Raw genomic sequence first — 15,745 nt, 5'->3', positions numbered from 1 at the left:
CTGCTTTTGTGTATACATTATTGTTTTTTTATAACTTTTACTTCTTTTATTTTTAGTTTATCCTCATAAGGCAGAGAACCAAATAAAGTTTTTTTTTAAACGAAACGCTATTCATTTTAATAACTATAATATCCGTAGACGCCTAAACGAAAATATTCACACGTGCCGCTCGCAGAAATAAACCACCACATACCACGTACGAAATATTACTGCATTTACTGCAGCGCAGTGGCTGTCGCTATTGCAGCCGCAAAAGCCCCTATCTTCGTGTACTGGGTCACGTGCCTGATTAGCCAATAAAAACAAAGGACGCATCTAATTGTTCGCTGTGCACACATTTTGTATATGAGGTTGCATATATTAAGGAGCGTAGCTCGCGTCGCAATAAATAATAATATAAGCTCCTAGATTTATTTTAGCGCGAGTACATTTGGATTCTTTAAATATTTTGTTGATATTTAATATGATTAAATACATAAAATTTTATGTGTTCTGCAGCTTCGCAGCTCTTATGGTAAAACCGCCACTGTATAGAGTGAGCCTATTGGAACGTAATTATTATTTTTTTGAAAAGCGATAATCAACTTTTTTTTCAAATGGCAATATATGTTTTTTTTATTTATTATTGTGCAGATTTCTATTCTGAATTCAATGATGTATATATTAATTGACAACAAACATATTTTGACCAATCATGTATGCCTGAAAAACAAAAAATAATAGTGTCCCAGATTTTTACGTATTATACTCTTTCAGTGTCATTTACAGTAGGTTATTTATTGAAATAAGCTCAACAAAGCAAAATATGTGTATTAATCAATTGACGAACATGATTCATGTATACTTTCGGTGTAATAAAAATCGTGGTGCAGGAGTCCGCCTTTACAGAGAACTATTTCCTCACAGAGAAGTTCCAGAACCACGTAGATTTGTAAGACTTGCAAGAAAATTTCAGGAACTATGGTGTTTTTAAGAAACCAAAGCGAGCAGAATGCCAATTTAATGAAAACATCGAGTTCAATGTTCTTCTTAACGTTGAAGAAACCCAAGAACTTCCATTCGGGAAATTTCTAGTAACATTCCTCAAAAAGTACAGGCATTAGAGGAAAACGATAGAGTACGACGGCTACAATTTGTTTCTTTAGTTGTTTTGTGTTTGTTGTTCTTCATTTAATGTGTCTTGTATTTAATTAATGTTATTTCATGTTGAACTTTGTATAATGGTTAATGTATTTAATTAAATTGTTTTTCTTTTATTTGATATTTATTGTATTGTTTCTTTTCTGTTAACTACAAAATTCTCTTTTGAGTTTTAATTGCTTTGCTCGAATGCGGTATCGACTAACATTTTGTCGTCTTTTCTGTAATAAATGCTTTACAAAAGTCAAGTTCATATACATCATTGGATTCAGAAAATAAATCTGCACAATAAATAAAAAAAAATAGTAAATAAGCTCTAATAGGCTTTTAAAATCAGACTATAAATAACGGCGTTATGGCTTTTTTTTTAATGGAACAATAATTAGCTACAGGTTCATAAAAAGTAATTTTTCTATTATTTTATACATATAGATTGCTACATAAAATTATTTATTCATGCACTCTTTTTCTTTTAGCATTTAATATTAGAGAAATTGACAATTTTCAATATTTTTCAAAATTTTTTTTTGTTATTATACTTACAAGGAAGGTTATCTAGTGTCAGTCACAGATTTCAATGAAACTTCACCCTATTGTAGAGAACAAAAAAATATGAGACACATGTATTTTCTTTTCTGCTGATAAACATTTGAAAGGGGTAAAAAGCACCCCTAAAGTTTTTCTCCAAAAAGTTTTTTCAAAAAATCTATACAAAATGCTTTTTTTTATAATATCACTGATCGATAATAAACAATGTTTTGAGGTAAACTTAGGGGTTTATCGACAAAAAAGAAAATATACAGGTACGTATATGTGTTTCGTAATTTTTTGTCCTGCACAACATAGTGAAGTTTCTTTGAAATTTATAACTGGCACTTAGATAATCTTCCTTATTAGTAAAAAAATCTATGTATTTCTAAAATTCAATACTTTCAAAGGGTAATTATTACTAAAAATATAGAATAGGAATTCTCTGAATGCCAATAAGTAATCAAAGTTTTTTCACTACATATTTGGTCTTTTTATAAATATTTTAAAATTTACTTTGATATATTTTTAAATTTTGTTATTACTTTGAATGATATAACCTTTATTAGCAGTAATGTAAAATTTGTGCGTGTAGCAAAAAAAAGCCACTTTTGCTACCAAAAAAAAAAAATAGATAAATAAATGTGCCAAACTTGCTATAAAGAAAATGAAATAAATAGCAAGTTGGACTACTTATGCTATAACAAAAATTATTAACAAACACACCAAAAATTGGGCGTGTGTAGCAAAAAAAAGTGTGGGTAGGTTTTTGTATTTTGGGTGGATTGGTGAAACGGGGGTAGTGAATATATTCCACAAAAAGGGTTAGCCACTAGCTACAGTGGAGATGGAAGAATGTTATCAAGGTGCCACCCGTTTTTGCAACCCCGGATGTTAAGTTTACCCTATGCGGTGGTCTTTATTCGCTATGGTGCCTTCAATCTTAATACACCTATAAAACAAAAGAACGGGAAAAGGCAGGTCCACTAAAATTAAACTACTTTAAAATCTACTCATATATTGTACCAGAGTATAAAATAATTGGATCACTTTATTATAGTTTACAGAACACACCAGACGTCGAGCGGATCAACGTTGATAAAGTTCAATAGCTAGTGTGCATTTCGTGCCTATTGATCTGGTAACAAGTGTTGTTTTGGGTCGTATAGGTTAAATGTTATGTCAGAAAATAGATATAAATAAAACAAATATGTATAAATTTGACAGATTACGAAAAGCCAAGTTAAAAAAAGATTTCCCTTTACTGCAGCGCTGTACTAGAGGTTTACACAGGTAGGTCTATTAAGTGTAAAAATTTATATATTTGATGGATTATATAGCATTTGTAAAACGCGTAACAAAACAAAAAATTATTACCAAGGTACTTATTTTAGGTACGTCTAGGCACATATAGATGAAATTTAGAAATTTAGAAACATTAAATAAGAATTAGACAATAATTAATGGTAACTAACGATGCAAAAGTCAAGATTTTACATATACGAAGTGCAAAAACTTAAAAGCTACAAATAATATACTAAACTAAAGTAGGCTTATCTGAAATGAGATTTTGGTACCCAAAAGAGTTTAACTAGCTGTAAGTCAAATTGAGTGATCTCCTTTCACCATTGTGATACGAATTATTGTTGTAAGACTCGTTACTTAATTACTAACTTGACCTATTTGCTAATATTATTTTACTATTTAGTTTCATATTTTTCCAGAAACAAAATTTTTCCTACAAAAACCCGCCAGTGGCATATTCCTTTCTTAGGAAAAGTTGGCGGATACTTTAGTAGCACGTCGCTGGTTAAAACCAGGAGGCTTTCATCAATTAAACAGATTAGTTTATTAGGAAAATTCAATACAACGTAAAAACAAGCCCAAATATTTCTTAAATGGCTTGGCAAGGTTAGGGATGGTTGTGATCATCATATTCACGATAAGCACCCTTGAAAACGGGGAGACAAGCATATAGGTTGTTTTTAGGGGAGAACAAAAATTAAGGGTAGTTTTGGGCCGTTCGGGGGTTTGCAAAGGTTGGGGAAGGTCGTGATCATCATATTCACGATCAGCACCCTCGAAAAGGAGGGGGATGGATATCGATGGGGTCTAAATTATAAAAGGGGTGTTGGTTTTTGGCCAATTCTTGGGGAAGCGCAGAGTTAGAAATTCAATGCACTCCTAATTTGGATTCAGCACCTCAAAGACAGAGGGTGGGGTTGGTTGCGTAATTGCAACAAATACTTCCTTACTTTCGACATTCTTTCACTATACTATTACCTGCAATCATATAAATGATTCATCTATATGTATATTTTTTGTAATACCACAGACAATATAGCGTACCGTATCGCCACAGACTGCTACTTAAATGCTGAAAATTGGCAACCCGAAATGGAAGCAGGCTTTTGTTAGCCGGCTTCCATCATTGAAATTTAGCGTGGTAATAGGCGGCAGTTCCAGCGGTGGCTTTGTTGCCAAATAATAACTGCTAAATAAATTTAATGCTTTCAATTACGTAATTAAAGAGATATGGAACTCATCTTATGTTTGGAAATCACATTTGCCTTAAATGCTAAATAAAATAAATCAAGTTAGAATAAAAACTATGAATTTATATAATTAATTATTTATTTTATATCACCTTGGAATGGGAAAATTCAAAAACTCGAAATTAATGTTTTTAGATTTGTGCGTCGACTTCCAATATGGTACGATATTAACACCTATGTTTAAAAAAATTGCATTATACAGGTTGTGTATCCTTAGATGGGTACTGCCTCTTATTGTTGATTTCTTTAGATAGGTAAATAATTATTTATTGACACAAGTGTTGCATATTATGGATGTCATTGGTAGTGCCCATATTTGTGACACAAGGTGTTCAAAAAAATTAACACAATGTAAAATTGCTGGAACCTCAAGGAGTAGTTGAATACGAAATTTATTTAAAAAAAAACAACAAATCATCAATCAATACAGAGATAAGATAATGCGTTCGCTACTGCTGTTGCAATTTTTAACTAACTAACTTTTTTGTTTTTCGACATACTGACTTCGGACCGTTTCCATTCAACGCAGAACGGACAATCAGAACCAGAGTAGTGGGGAGATTTTTTTAATTATTTTTTCAATTCAACGCACCGTTTCCGAATTATAAGACCTTTTTTACTGTATCACCTCACACACCTCTTCTTTCCGAAATTTATTTTCCACATACGGACTTCGGACCTTTTCCATTCAACGCAGAACTGTCATACAGAACCAGGGGTGTGGGGAGATTTTTTCAATTATTTTTTCGATTTAACGCACCGTTTCCGAGTTATACGGCCTTTTTACTATAACACGACATACCTCTTGTTTCCAGAATTTATTTTCGACATACGGACTTCGGACCTTTTGCATTCAACGCAGAAGGAACATACAGAACCCGGGAGGGAGGGGTTGACATTTTTCAATTATTTTTTCGATTCAACGCACCGTTTCCGAGTTATAAACACTTTTTTATCCTATGACGTCACACACCGTTGGTCCCGATTTTTTTTTTGACATGCGGGTTTTGACGTTTTTCACTCGTTCACCATGGGAGATTTATTTGTTCACCATGGGAGATTTTTTGATACTTAAGAGTCTAAGCAAATACTTTTTTTTTTTCTTTCATATATTGTGACACCCCGCTCTGCGTCACCCACCGAGTGCTCTACTCAGAACCAAGGGGAAATTTGTTTATATTTCCAGCCATTTCCGAGTTACGAGCAAAAACCATTTTTTTTTCTTATACTGTGTGACATCATAGATCGATAACGAAGGCTTAACAAGGCCACGCGCTCTACCCCACGTTCCCTCCCTAGGTGTCCTGAAATTGCTGGGGAGACTCCTGAAGACAGCAGAGAGAGAGAGAGACAGAGAGAGAGAGAGAGAGAGAGAGATAAGCTCTCTATGAGGACAGAGTCACTCTATCTCTATCGCACACTATAACTCTATCTCTCTCGCACACAATCAGACAAAAACGACAGAAACGAACCTTCTTTTAAAAATACATGGGATTTATCATTATTAGAATAACCCATTTTAATTTAAAACATTAAAAAAATTACAAGGGGTTATTCTGATGACGAAAAATAAAACATAATTAACTGTATTATTCAAATAACAATAATGTGCAAAAGTTCTTTAGGAATATTGGCAAATTTATTTTGGAGGAAGAATCCCTTCAACGAATACTAAAAAATATTATTAGAAACCTTAGGTGGTCAGAGAACAGCCCCGATCTCATTGTCAGTCCTTTAGACATATTTGTTTTACCTGAAAATTTGCAAGTATTGAAAAAAAAATACAGGACGAAATGCTTGATAATTTTGAATTTGTTTTTGAAGCAATTAATAGTAAATTGAAACATATTTTCAACTGTATCATCACAATCACTTGCATGTTGATTTGTAAAAATTGTAGGTATATTAATGTTATTTCGTTTTTAGTTATTCTCCTTATGTTGTTGTAAAGGTTAGTTATAAAAAGCGTTGTTTGTTATTTTCATAAGGATGAATTTTAATTTTTTTTTAATGATTTTTTTTATTTTAAACATATATATTTTATGCCAGTAAATTTTGATGTCAAATGAAATAAAGGAAAAGTCGTACATTTGTATTTAAAGTTTCTTTCTATCTTTAATTATTAAACCTATAAGTGGATGTCAAAATACAAAAAAAAACGGTACCTACATTCCGCGACGTACTAATAACCCACCTTGTATATTAAATAAATTTATCATCATCAAATATTAAAAAAATTATATTACAAGCTGTTTAAAATATCATTACGAATTTTGTTTATATGGAAATATATTTTCTGCAGTATTTCAATACCAAAAAATAAAAATAGTAGGTAGCTAATTAACAAAATTATGATTAAATAACTTAATTGTAACACCGCTGCAGAATATCCCATGAAACTACATAGATATTCGTTGATTCTTTAAAAACATTTTTATCAATGCTTACATACATTTAAGTAAATACAGTAACACAAAAAACTGATATTGATAAAAAAGTGTACAAAAGAAATCCGTAAGTACGCCTGGCAACATTACCAAAGTCTTGTTTATATGTTGCTAGGATATGGGTAGGTATGGGGGCCGCTGCATTTGATTCTTCCTAAAATTCTGCTGGTGGTGTACTCTACCGTCAATTCGGAAATTTAAAACTGTTGGCCTATTCCAGTAGCGGTCTGTGGCGATAGCTATTTTGTCTGTGGTAATACCTACTCCTATTTGAAATTAAACATATTAAACTGCAGAAATAAAATGTATATTTTTATGTCGTTTTATATTTTTTCAATTAAAAAATTAACATTTATCTATGTGTAACTTACTTATTTAAAGTAAACATATTTAAGTATCCAATTTAAAAAATATATATAGTTGTGTATTATTTGGTTATTTTTAAAGCAAGTGTAACAAACAAGTGTCTTATCTAAATTTACAAGTTTGTCACTTAGTTTTTCTGTGGTTCAAAGTAGTAGGACATTCTAATTAAAAACTACAATGTTTACAACACTGATAGGAACACGTCAATACATCTATAAATAGAGAACATATTTTGATAAATTACTTTAGTGCTATACATGTAATTTTTCACTCTCCGGTCTGGAACAATCAATATTAATAACTAGTTTCAATTAATTTAAATTCCTACACCAAAAACATTAAATCTATATATGAAACATTAAATCTATATATATTAAAATATATTTATTTTCTTGGGAATTGGGTTCTGGTGTGATAGTCGGTTAAAAAAAAAGGATAAAAGGAACAGCAGCTATTTCTTTCTTGACGTTTCGTTCCTGATCAGGAACTTTTTCAAAAGGCTTTTATTGTTAAAATTGTAATTGTTAATTAAATAAAACCTAAAATACAAACAAACTTTTATTTAATTAACAATTACAATTTTAACAATAAAAGCCTTTTGAAAAAGTTCCTGATCAGGAACGAAACGTCAAGAAAGAAATAGCTGCTGTTTTCTATTATCTTTTTTTTTAACCGACTATCACACCAGAACCCAATTCCCAAGAAAATAAATATATTTTAATATTAGACAAAAGGTTTAAGAAGATTTCCACGTTATATATATATTTGAAAAAACTAAGCACATAGTTTTTTAATTAAACATTAAAAAATCCGGGGCATACTGAAAAACAAAAATTAATTTTGTCTGCACCTAATATTTAATATTTCTTAAGAAAAGATATTACAATTAAAATAATATAAAAGCATAAAAATTCCTTAAAATAATAATTTAATTATACCTGTATGCTCTTTACCCAGTACACAAACCCAGTATGTTTATGAAATATTTCCACAGACCAGCTACTAATACATAATATTAATATACCATTTCTTGGTGGTTTTTGTTACTACATACTTTTTTTATATAATCAGGAATTTCAAAAATAAATTTATAAAATCAACTCTGACTAATCTAATTATAAATAAAAAATCTATCTAAACATTAATGAAAAAATGCACGTCTTATTGGTATGTTAGTTTTTGTATCTACAAGGGTTGAGATCTTGTCAGTTTCAAATTACTACTATTATAAAGGACCCCGCAACTATCCTTATGATTTATCTAATTAAAGATAAAGTTACTGTATTTGGATCTAAGTATATGAACCACTGAATATCTTTGACATTTGATCAGTGCTTGATCAGTTTTGTTTTAAACTTACATTACCGTTACAAATCACTTTAACAGCCTTAAAACTCTAGAACTACTCATTTCATTAAAAAAAAGTTCATATATGATTTTCTCTAGAAATACGATTTTAAAGACAATGCAACTAAATTTGAAAATATCATTCTTATAGAAACCCAAATTCAAGTTTGGTCAATGTGACGGTAAATATTTTATAGCATGTTACTATTTAGGTCATATAACAAGTTGTAAGTATATACGTTATTAAAAAAAAACATAATAGATAAATAATTTAGTTGTTAAATGTATTTTTTTGTTTTCTAAAGTAATATTAATAGGCAATAAAAAAGCAATTTTAATAAATATCTTACCTTTCCTCCATGCCTTTGTTTTTTAACATATAATTTACTTCTTCGGCTGTAAACGGACCTTGCAATTTTTGACCATTTAACATTTCATCTTCCAGTTCTTTTATTGATTTGCCCGTTTTGACAAAAGCCTCACTAACTTTACGGTTACGACCACCGTAGCATGTTGTAATAAGATCAGCAACACCACAACTTTCAAAAAATGTAGACAGTTTACCTCCAGGATAAAATACATCAACAAATTTCACCATTTCCATAAGACCCAATCGAATAACTGCTGCTTTTGTATTATCTCCCAGACCTAAGCCATCCACAAAACCAGCACCGCAAGCTACTATATTCTGGAAATATATTAGAACATTCAGTATAATTTTAATCTAGTTTAGAATACAACATATTCTTACTTTAAGAGCTCCACAAACTTCCACTGTATCTTCATCATCTACAACAACTACTCTAAAATAATTAGTTTGAATGATGTCCCTAAGAAGAGGCCCAAGTTTGCTGTCTTTGCACCCTATGGTAGTTTCGCAAAACTTTTCGTCAGCCACTTCTCCAGCCAAGTTAGCACCCATCAAAACAGCACAGGGTATTTTCAAATGCCGAGTAATAATATGCGAAATAAGGTCAATACCTCCTCCCTCAGCACGATCAAACCCCTAAGATATAATAAAGTAATGTTTTTATTTTAATAACAATAGGTGTCTAGAAATGAATGGACTATACCTCAAGGGAGCTTTTTTTGATGAAAATAAACTGATTTAGATAATTACTTTAGTACAATTTTACTTCCTTAAAAATCGAGAGTCTAATCATAATCTCATGATTTCAAAATTCCGGAAATATGTCATTGCTAATGGTGCTGCTTGTAGAGGGCGCAACCTACAAGGGTACGCTGGAATTAAATTGGACCTAACTTTTTACTACTCTGTACATTGACGTTTCATGTTAGTGCCTTTATTAAAAGTTAGAGTCAATTTAATTCAAGCACACCCTTTAGGTGGCGCCCTGTACAAGCAGCATCAAAAGCAATTACATGTTTAAATTTAGCATCCCAAAAAAACCCCGGACTCCAAGTTTTATGCCAACATTCAAATCTGTTCGTCGAAAAAAAATATAAAAAATTGACATTCTGTATATTGAAAACTAAGCAGTTGTAGACCCACGTTTATAGGAAAAAAGTCTTATTTTGACCTCAAAAATAGGGCCCTAAATTCTTTGTACTGAATTTTGAAAACTGTATTATTGAAGGTTAACCCATCTACAGGGTGTCCCACGGTGACGAGAACACCCTGTATATTATCGTAATTTTGGATTCTACGTCAATTTTTAGGTGAACTTTCATAAAGGTTACAGATTGGTAGTCAACGAGTGCATCTCTCATTAGATACTCTGCAAGTCCTATTTATTATCTTATGACACTCTCCATGAATAAATAACATAAAAATTTAAAAAATATAAAATTCATGTGATTTATGACAAATGTTTGATAAAGACTTTATAAATAAGTAAATTATCTTGAAATATGTGTATAAAACACGATTATCAATCTTCCTTTTGCAAGTGCAAAAATGGTAATTGTAAGTATCCTTTAGATAACTATCAAGGCATAGTATGAGGAATTAAAATTGAAATGACTAAATTATTGGGATAGAAACAATTTATGAGAGATTATATATAATTCGCAAACATTTATTTCAATATTTTATTTTTTGGCAAAATATTTACTTTGTCTTTCAATACTGGTGGCACTTTAAAGATAGTAAAAGTTATTTTGTAAACACGAAGTTAAATTTAATGAGTGCAAAAACACAGAGTATTGTATATCTTCCCAACCTGACAGCAGAGCATGTAAAATGTTAAGGATATCAGAAAATGCCTGTGTCTAACCTACATCAGCCTCCAAAGTTACTGACCATTTTTTAAGTCAAATGGTAGCACTTTCTACCTCCACTTAATGTCTGTAGATTCATAAACATTAGATACAAGGACAAGAGGATTCATCTAATTGTTGACATTGCCCATATGGTTAAAAGAAAAACAAATTTTATTTTACTACGTTTCAATATATGGAAGCACCTATTTATTTTATTTTTGTATCCCTTATCAGTGAATAATATTTTTGAATTTTGAAAGCAAATATTTCTCTCTCTTTTTTGCGAGACTTCTTTATCTTAAACCCAATTTAATAAATATCACATGTTTATAATTTCTCCAATATGTAATAATGTAATTATAATTGTAGAAATATTTTTTAATGTATTAAATTATTTCAAATATATTCCACTGACACAGTTTCAATAAGTAATAATAATAGTAATAATAATTTAGTAGTAATTCATTATTAGTAAAACATAAAAGAAAAACATATTAATATTGGGTGCCCATTTCAAAAATGGAAACACCCACGATTTAATCAAGTTTTTTCCTTTAAAGGTAGAGGTTAAAAAATTCTATTACATCATGTAACACATGAAATTACTTTCCATTGCCAAAGCCTACAATTTATTTTTTCGGTGTCAAAAAAATTGGTTAGTGAATTTATTTATAATTTCACCCCGCCACTGGATTCTGCACCTCCTCAATGTAGTTTGTACCAGATTTCGTGGAAAAATATTAATTGCTCATTGTAATATTAAATTATGTTCTTCCTAAATGGGATAAACAACCTCATAATTGAATTAAATAAACACAAAATGTTTACTAATGTTTTTCTGAAATGTGCAGTTCCAAATCAAAAAATTAAATTTAAGATTATGGTTCAATTTTTGTGTATGTGTTCATGACTTATGTTACTATTTTTATGGTTTTTTGTTATTCGTAATTATAATTCGTTCATCCATTAAAATTAAAAATTATTATTTAATTTGGAACTATACGAAGATTTTATTTCATTTATTTTTGCTTACCCTGTTTAGGAAGAATGGAAATGATAAAACCGATTAATTTTATAGTGAGTAATAAATATTTTTTCTCAAAGTTTGGTGAATACAGATTTTAAATTTAAAAAGTTGATAACCAATTTTTGTTAAATTTAAAAATGAAAAAAAGAAAAGAAAGCTTTGATAACCGAAAATAAATTCAAATCAAATGTGATTTAATAGATTTGATAGGGTTTAAAAGTCAAACTTCATTTTTCAAAACTCGACTTAGATTGAATTGAGAATTGAGTCACACTGTATAAGTTAAATGATAAAAAATAATTGTCATCATCAGTCATCATCTGAGCAGTCTTATCTTCAATTTCAAAATATTTTAAATCTACTCCTTACAATTTAATCTAACTGGATATTTAGTACATGAGGAATATAAATCCACACATCGATATAAATTTTAAACATATTTTTTTTTTTTTGTATTTTGAGATACATGACGTAATAATTGTATTAATCTCTATCAAATCCGAATTAGTGTCATAATACCTTCTAAGAAAGTAATTTATATTATTTTCACACAAATATGAATGTCAAATTCTAAGGCATTTGTTAAACAATTCATTCATGTTATCGCAAAACTAGACTTACCTACAATGAATTAAATTTTAATAAAACAGCCGCAGTAATACTTTATCATTTAATATTCATTTGGATTGGGACACATTTTTTATAAAATCCTATTTTTGATGTTAAATAATATTATAAAAATGAGTAAATTTTTCATTATTTTCATAAAAACAATTATGTGCCTAACTTAAATAATTGAAATTTACTATATGGAAATTTGCAGTATTATAATTGAAAATTTGATATGCTCGTATATTATACACAAATCTATAGTGACATCCTCATAAAAATAAAGAAATTAGATCATTTGAAAAACTCAGAAGACAAAAATAAGATTTTGATATTTGCATTCTCTTGATCTAAATATCATTTGGCGAAATTTTAGCTCTAAATACCCCTCTCCTAAGAAAATATGATACTGGTAAGGGCAGATTTTGAAAAATACAAACACATTTTTTTTTACTTTAGTAAAGATATTATACTAAAACCTAAAAATTGGCAACTCAGTTCAAGATGAAGGTTTTGGATGTCCTGGTTGAAATACTTCTTTATGCAGAAGTTTGTTATATACTTTTCTAATCATTATAATGTTCGTGTAATCATTATAATGTGTAAAAGTAATAGTGTATTTTTTTTAATGCTATACTCGTATATTTTTGTTGATATATTAAAAAAAAACACTGGTGTTTTTTTAAAACATAACATTATTTACTGTAAGTAAGGCATTCTCGTTGCGATGAGAAAAATGTATTTCAATTTTCTACTGCAATTATCAGTTACAGACTGTCAAGTATTTCAGGATATTCTAAACTAATTAAACTTTACTTTTTTGTTAAATATGTAATTAAATTAAATATTTTTTATGATTTAGAATAACTTACCTCTATTCAAAAGTCAACATCTTGAGATATACTCAACTCTGTCAATTTAGTTTTGTGGTATTACTACAATCAGACTAGTACATCTCAGTAAGCAGTGGCTTTTTAATAGAGGTAAGTTGGATTATTCTTCGTCTGCCACTACAAAGTAACACATGCAAAATCAAAAAATGCAAACTTTCAGAGAGATGTACACTCGACGCAAGATAAAGATTTCCAATCTGAATCGTATTTTGTTTGAAATATGACGGCTTAACGGCTTGTCTATAGGGGCGTTCCCATTAAACTCGTGTGGCAATATTTTACCGTCATATCTGACATTTTACGAGTTTTGTACAAAAATGCTTTCCTGGTAAATTGGCATTTTTAAAATGGGACTAATCGGCAAACTCTTATAGCAGACCCCCTATGAATTTTTTATTATCTTGTCTCTATTAAGAGTTGCATTTACATTACAATAAAAAAATCGATTCATGCTAGTTAATAGATCTTGCAAAACGTCTACTACCTACTTACGAATAGTTAGACAGAATGGATTTAAGAAAATTAAAAATTTTAATTTTTTTTTAATTTTGAAAACCCTGCAGCTCGGAAACGGCTACCTTAAGAGTCTACGTGTGTGTAAGCCCATTCTGTGGCTAAAATTAAGTAAATTTTGTTCTATACACCATTAATGAACACTGTATCAGTTGAAGTTTCTTTCAAAAGTTGTAAAGCATAGAATTCTACATAAAAATGGCCTCTTGACTTTTTCTTGTACTATTAAAATTAACAGTTAGGGAAGCTGGAAGTTAAGATTTCAGAAATTAAAAAAATCATAACAAGCAAAAAAATGAATGAATTTTGTAATTTTTTTTCAATTTACTCTAAAAAATGTAACTTCTTTTCAGAGAAATAGATATAATTTTTAATTTTTAATAAGAAAGTTATAACAATTTCAAATTTTTAATCGTTAATGTTAATGATGTAACAAAACTAAAACAATTTTTTTTCTATACGAATACTTATTTTCATTTCCAGAACACATCCTTAAAATATTTCCCTTTCCTCCCGAAACTGTATGTTATAATAAAACTGTAGTTTACAATATTTTTTTATTTTGTTGCCTTCATGACCTACTTTCTGCAAAATATGACACAAATTCTTATTTCAAAATAATAATTTTCTCAGACAAGAAAAATAATGTGGCAAGACAAAATAATTTCAAAACCTGTATACTCTTNCGATATAGTAAGTAGTAGTATAAAAACCATTCGCAGCTCTTTTTACAAAATGGCGGCCGACGCTCAAGGGTTGCGACCCCACAAACATGGATTTAACTTTACACTAACTCCCTCTTGACATCCAAAAAATAAAATTGCGTGCTCTGACTTTTGCAACCTCAAATGTAACTTTTCAATGGACTAATATGTATACTTCAAGCATACAAGCTTTTATTGTCGTTACACCGCGCCTGCACAAAAAAATATGACACGCCCCTATTTATTGATGCCTTTTAGGTTGGAAACCTTTATCTTGCGTCGAGTGTACCTAAAATTCTTAAGTGGTAGACAATTTGAACATGAATTACTGTAGATTTGTTATTATGTGTTTGTCTAATAATTTTTGTCTATAATTATTTTATTGCTGGTACTTGCTTTTATATTATGTAGTGACTTAAACTGATCATATAAATTACACTATTTTGACAAGATATTTATAAGTACATTGTAATTATTTTAATATTTACATAACATTTACATTAAACTATGCTTAAATATTATTTTCATAGTTCATTTTGGTTTTGAAAATTTCAGTATTAAGCAGCATACATTTTTTAATGCAAAATTAACAACAAATATCTCATAAACTATACAAAATAGACACCAACATACCTTAATAAGATCAAAATAAAATTAAATTTTTCATCTGCCTATGTCAAATTTGACAAGGTTCTATTTAAAAACATCAAAATATCCCCGATTGATAACCTTGAGGTTCTTATATTCATAATAAAATAACCCTTTTTTCTAGTTGAATTTATTAAGTAAGTAATGCAGAAGAATTAGGACTGTTTCTATAATCAAAAATAATTTTAAAATATGAAGTCATGGACTGTATTCTGTCACAAAATTTTGCTAGCGCTTGTAAACGTTTTTGTGCTAACATGTCATTGAACAAACACAGCTAACTTAGCGCTACTTGTCATTACATTGAGTTTTCAGTTAGTGTTAAGTAGGGCTGACTGGTGTGGACCAATTTTGCATGTGATGTTGCTTTGGCACAATTTTTATATAAAACACTGTATTATTGAAAGCTATGTAAGAATTCTACATAATTGGACACCTTATATGTTAACTTTAAATAAAATTGATCCAAAACAAATAATCTGTATTAATTGGGAGACCGCATATACTAACTTTAACTAAAATTCTGTATTAATATTAACCCAGTAAATGTAATATACAGGGTGTTTTTGAATGGAGTAGCATAAATGATACCAGTGAATCTACATTTCAAAAGAACACGATCTGCAAAAAATCGCCTTAGTAAAATGTTCACCCCTGAAGAGATATGGGCCATCAAAGTTTCCAAAAAAATTATGAAAATTGGCTGTAATTTGAAAACCGAACGAGGTACAAATAACAAATTTTT

At 29.7% G+C, this 15,745-nt stretch overlaps 1 protein-coding gene across 3 annotated transcripts in view; it reads right to left on the bottom strand.

The window, feature by feature from the left end:
• Positions 1 to 15,745, bottom strand: part of LOC108914521 (glycerol-3-phosphate dehydrogenase [NAD(+)], cytoplasmic) — a 77,972-nt gene that overhangs the window by 35,758 nt on the left and 26,469 nt on the right. For all 3 annotated transcript variants that reach the window (XM_018720344.2, XM_018720343.2, XM_018720342.2), the window contains exons 4-5: positions 9,135 to 9,389; positions 8,734 to 9,071 (exon numbers count right to left, since the gene is read on the bottom strand). In XM_018720344.2, coding sequence (XP_018575860.1) covers positions 8,734 to 9,071; positions 9,135 to 9,389 — 593 coding nt within the window. The remainder of the gene's footprint in view (positions 1 to 8,733; positions 9,072 to 9,134; positions 9,390 to 15,745) is intronic.

Source organism: Anoplophora glabripennis, unplaced genomic scaffold (genome assembly GCF_000390285.2).
Source record: "Anoplophora glabripennis isolate ALB-LARVAE unplaced genomic scaffold, Agla_2.0 scaffold1005, whole genome shotgun sequence".
NCBI lineage: Eukaryota > Metazoa > Arthropoda > Insecta > Coleoptera > Cerambycidae > Anoplophora > Anoplophora glabripennis.
Note: the sequence above shows the minus strand (reverse complement) of the source record. Positions and strands in the feature narration are given on the sequence as shown.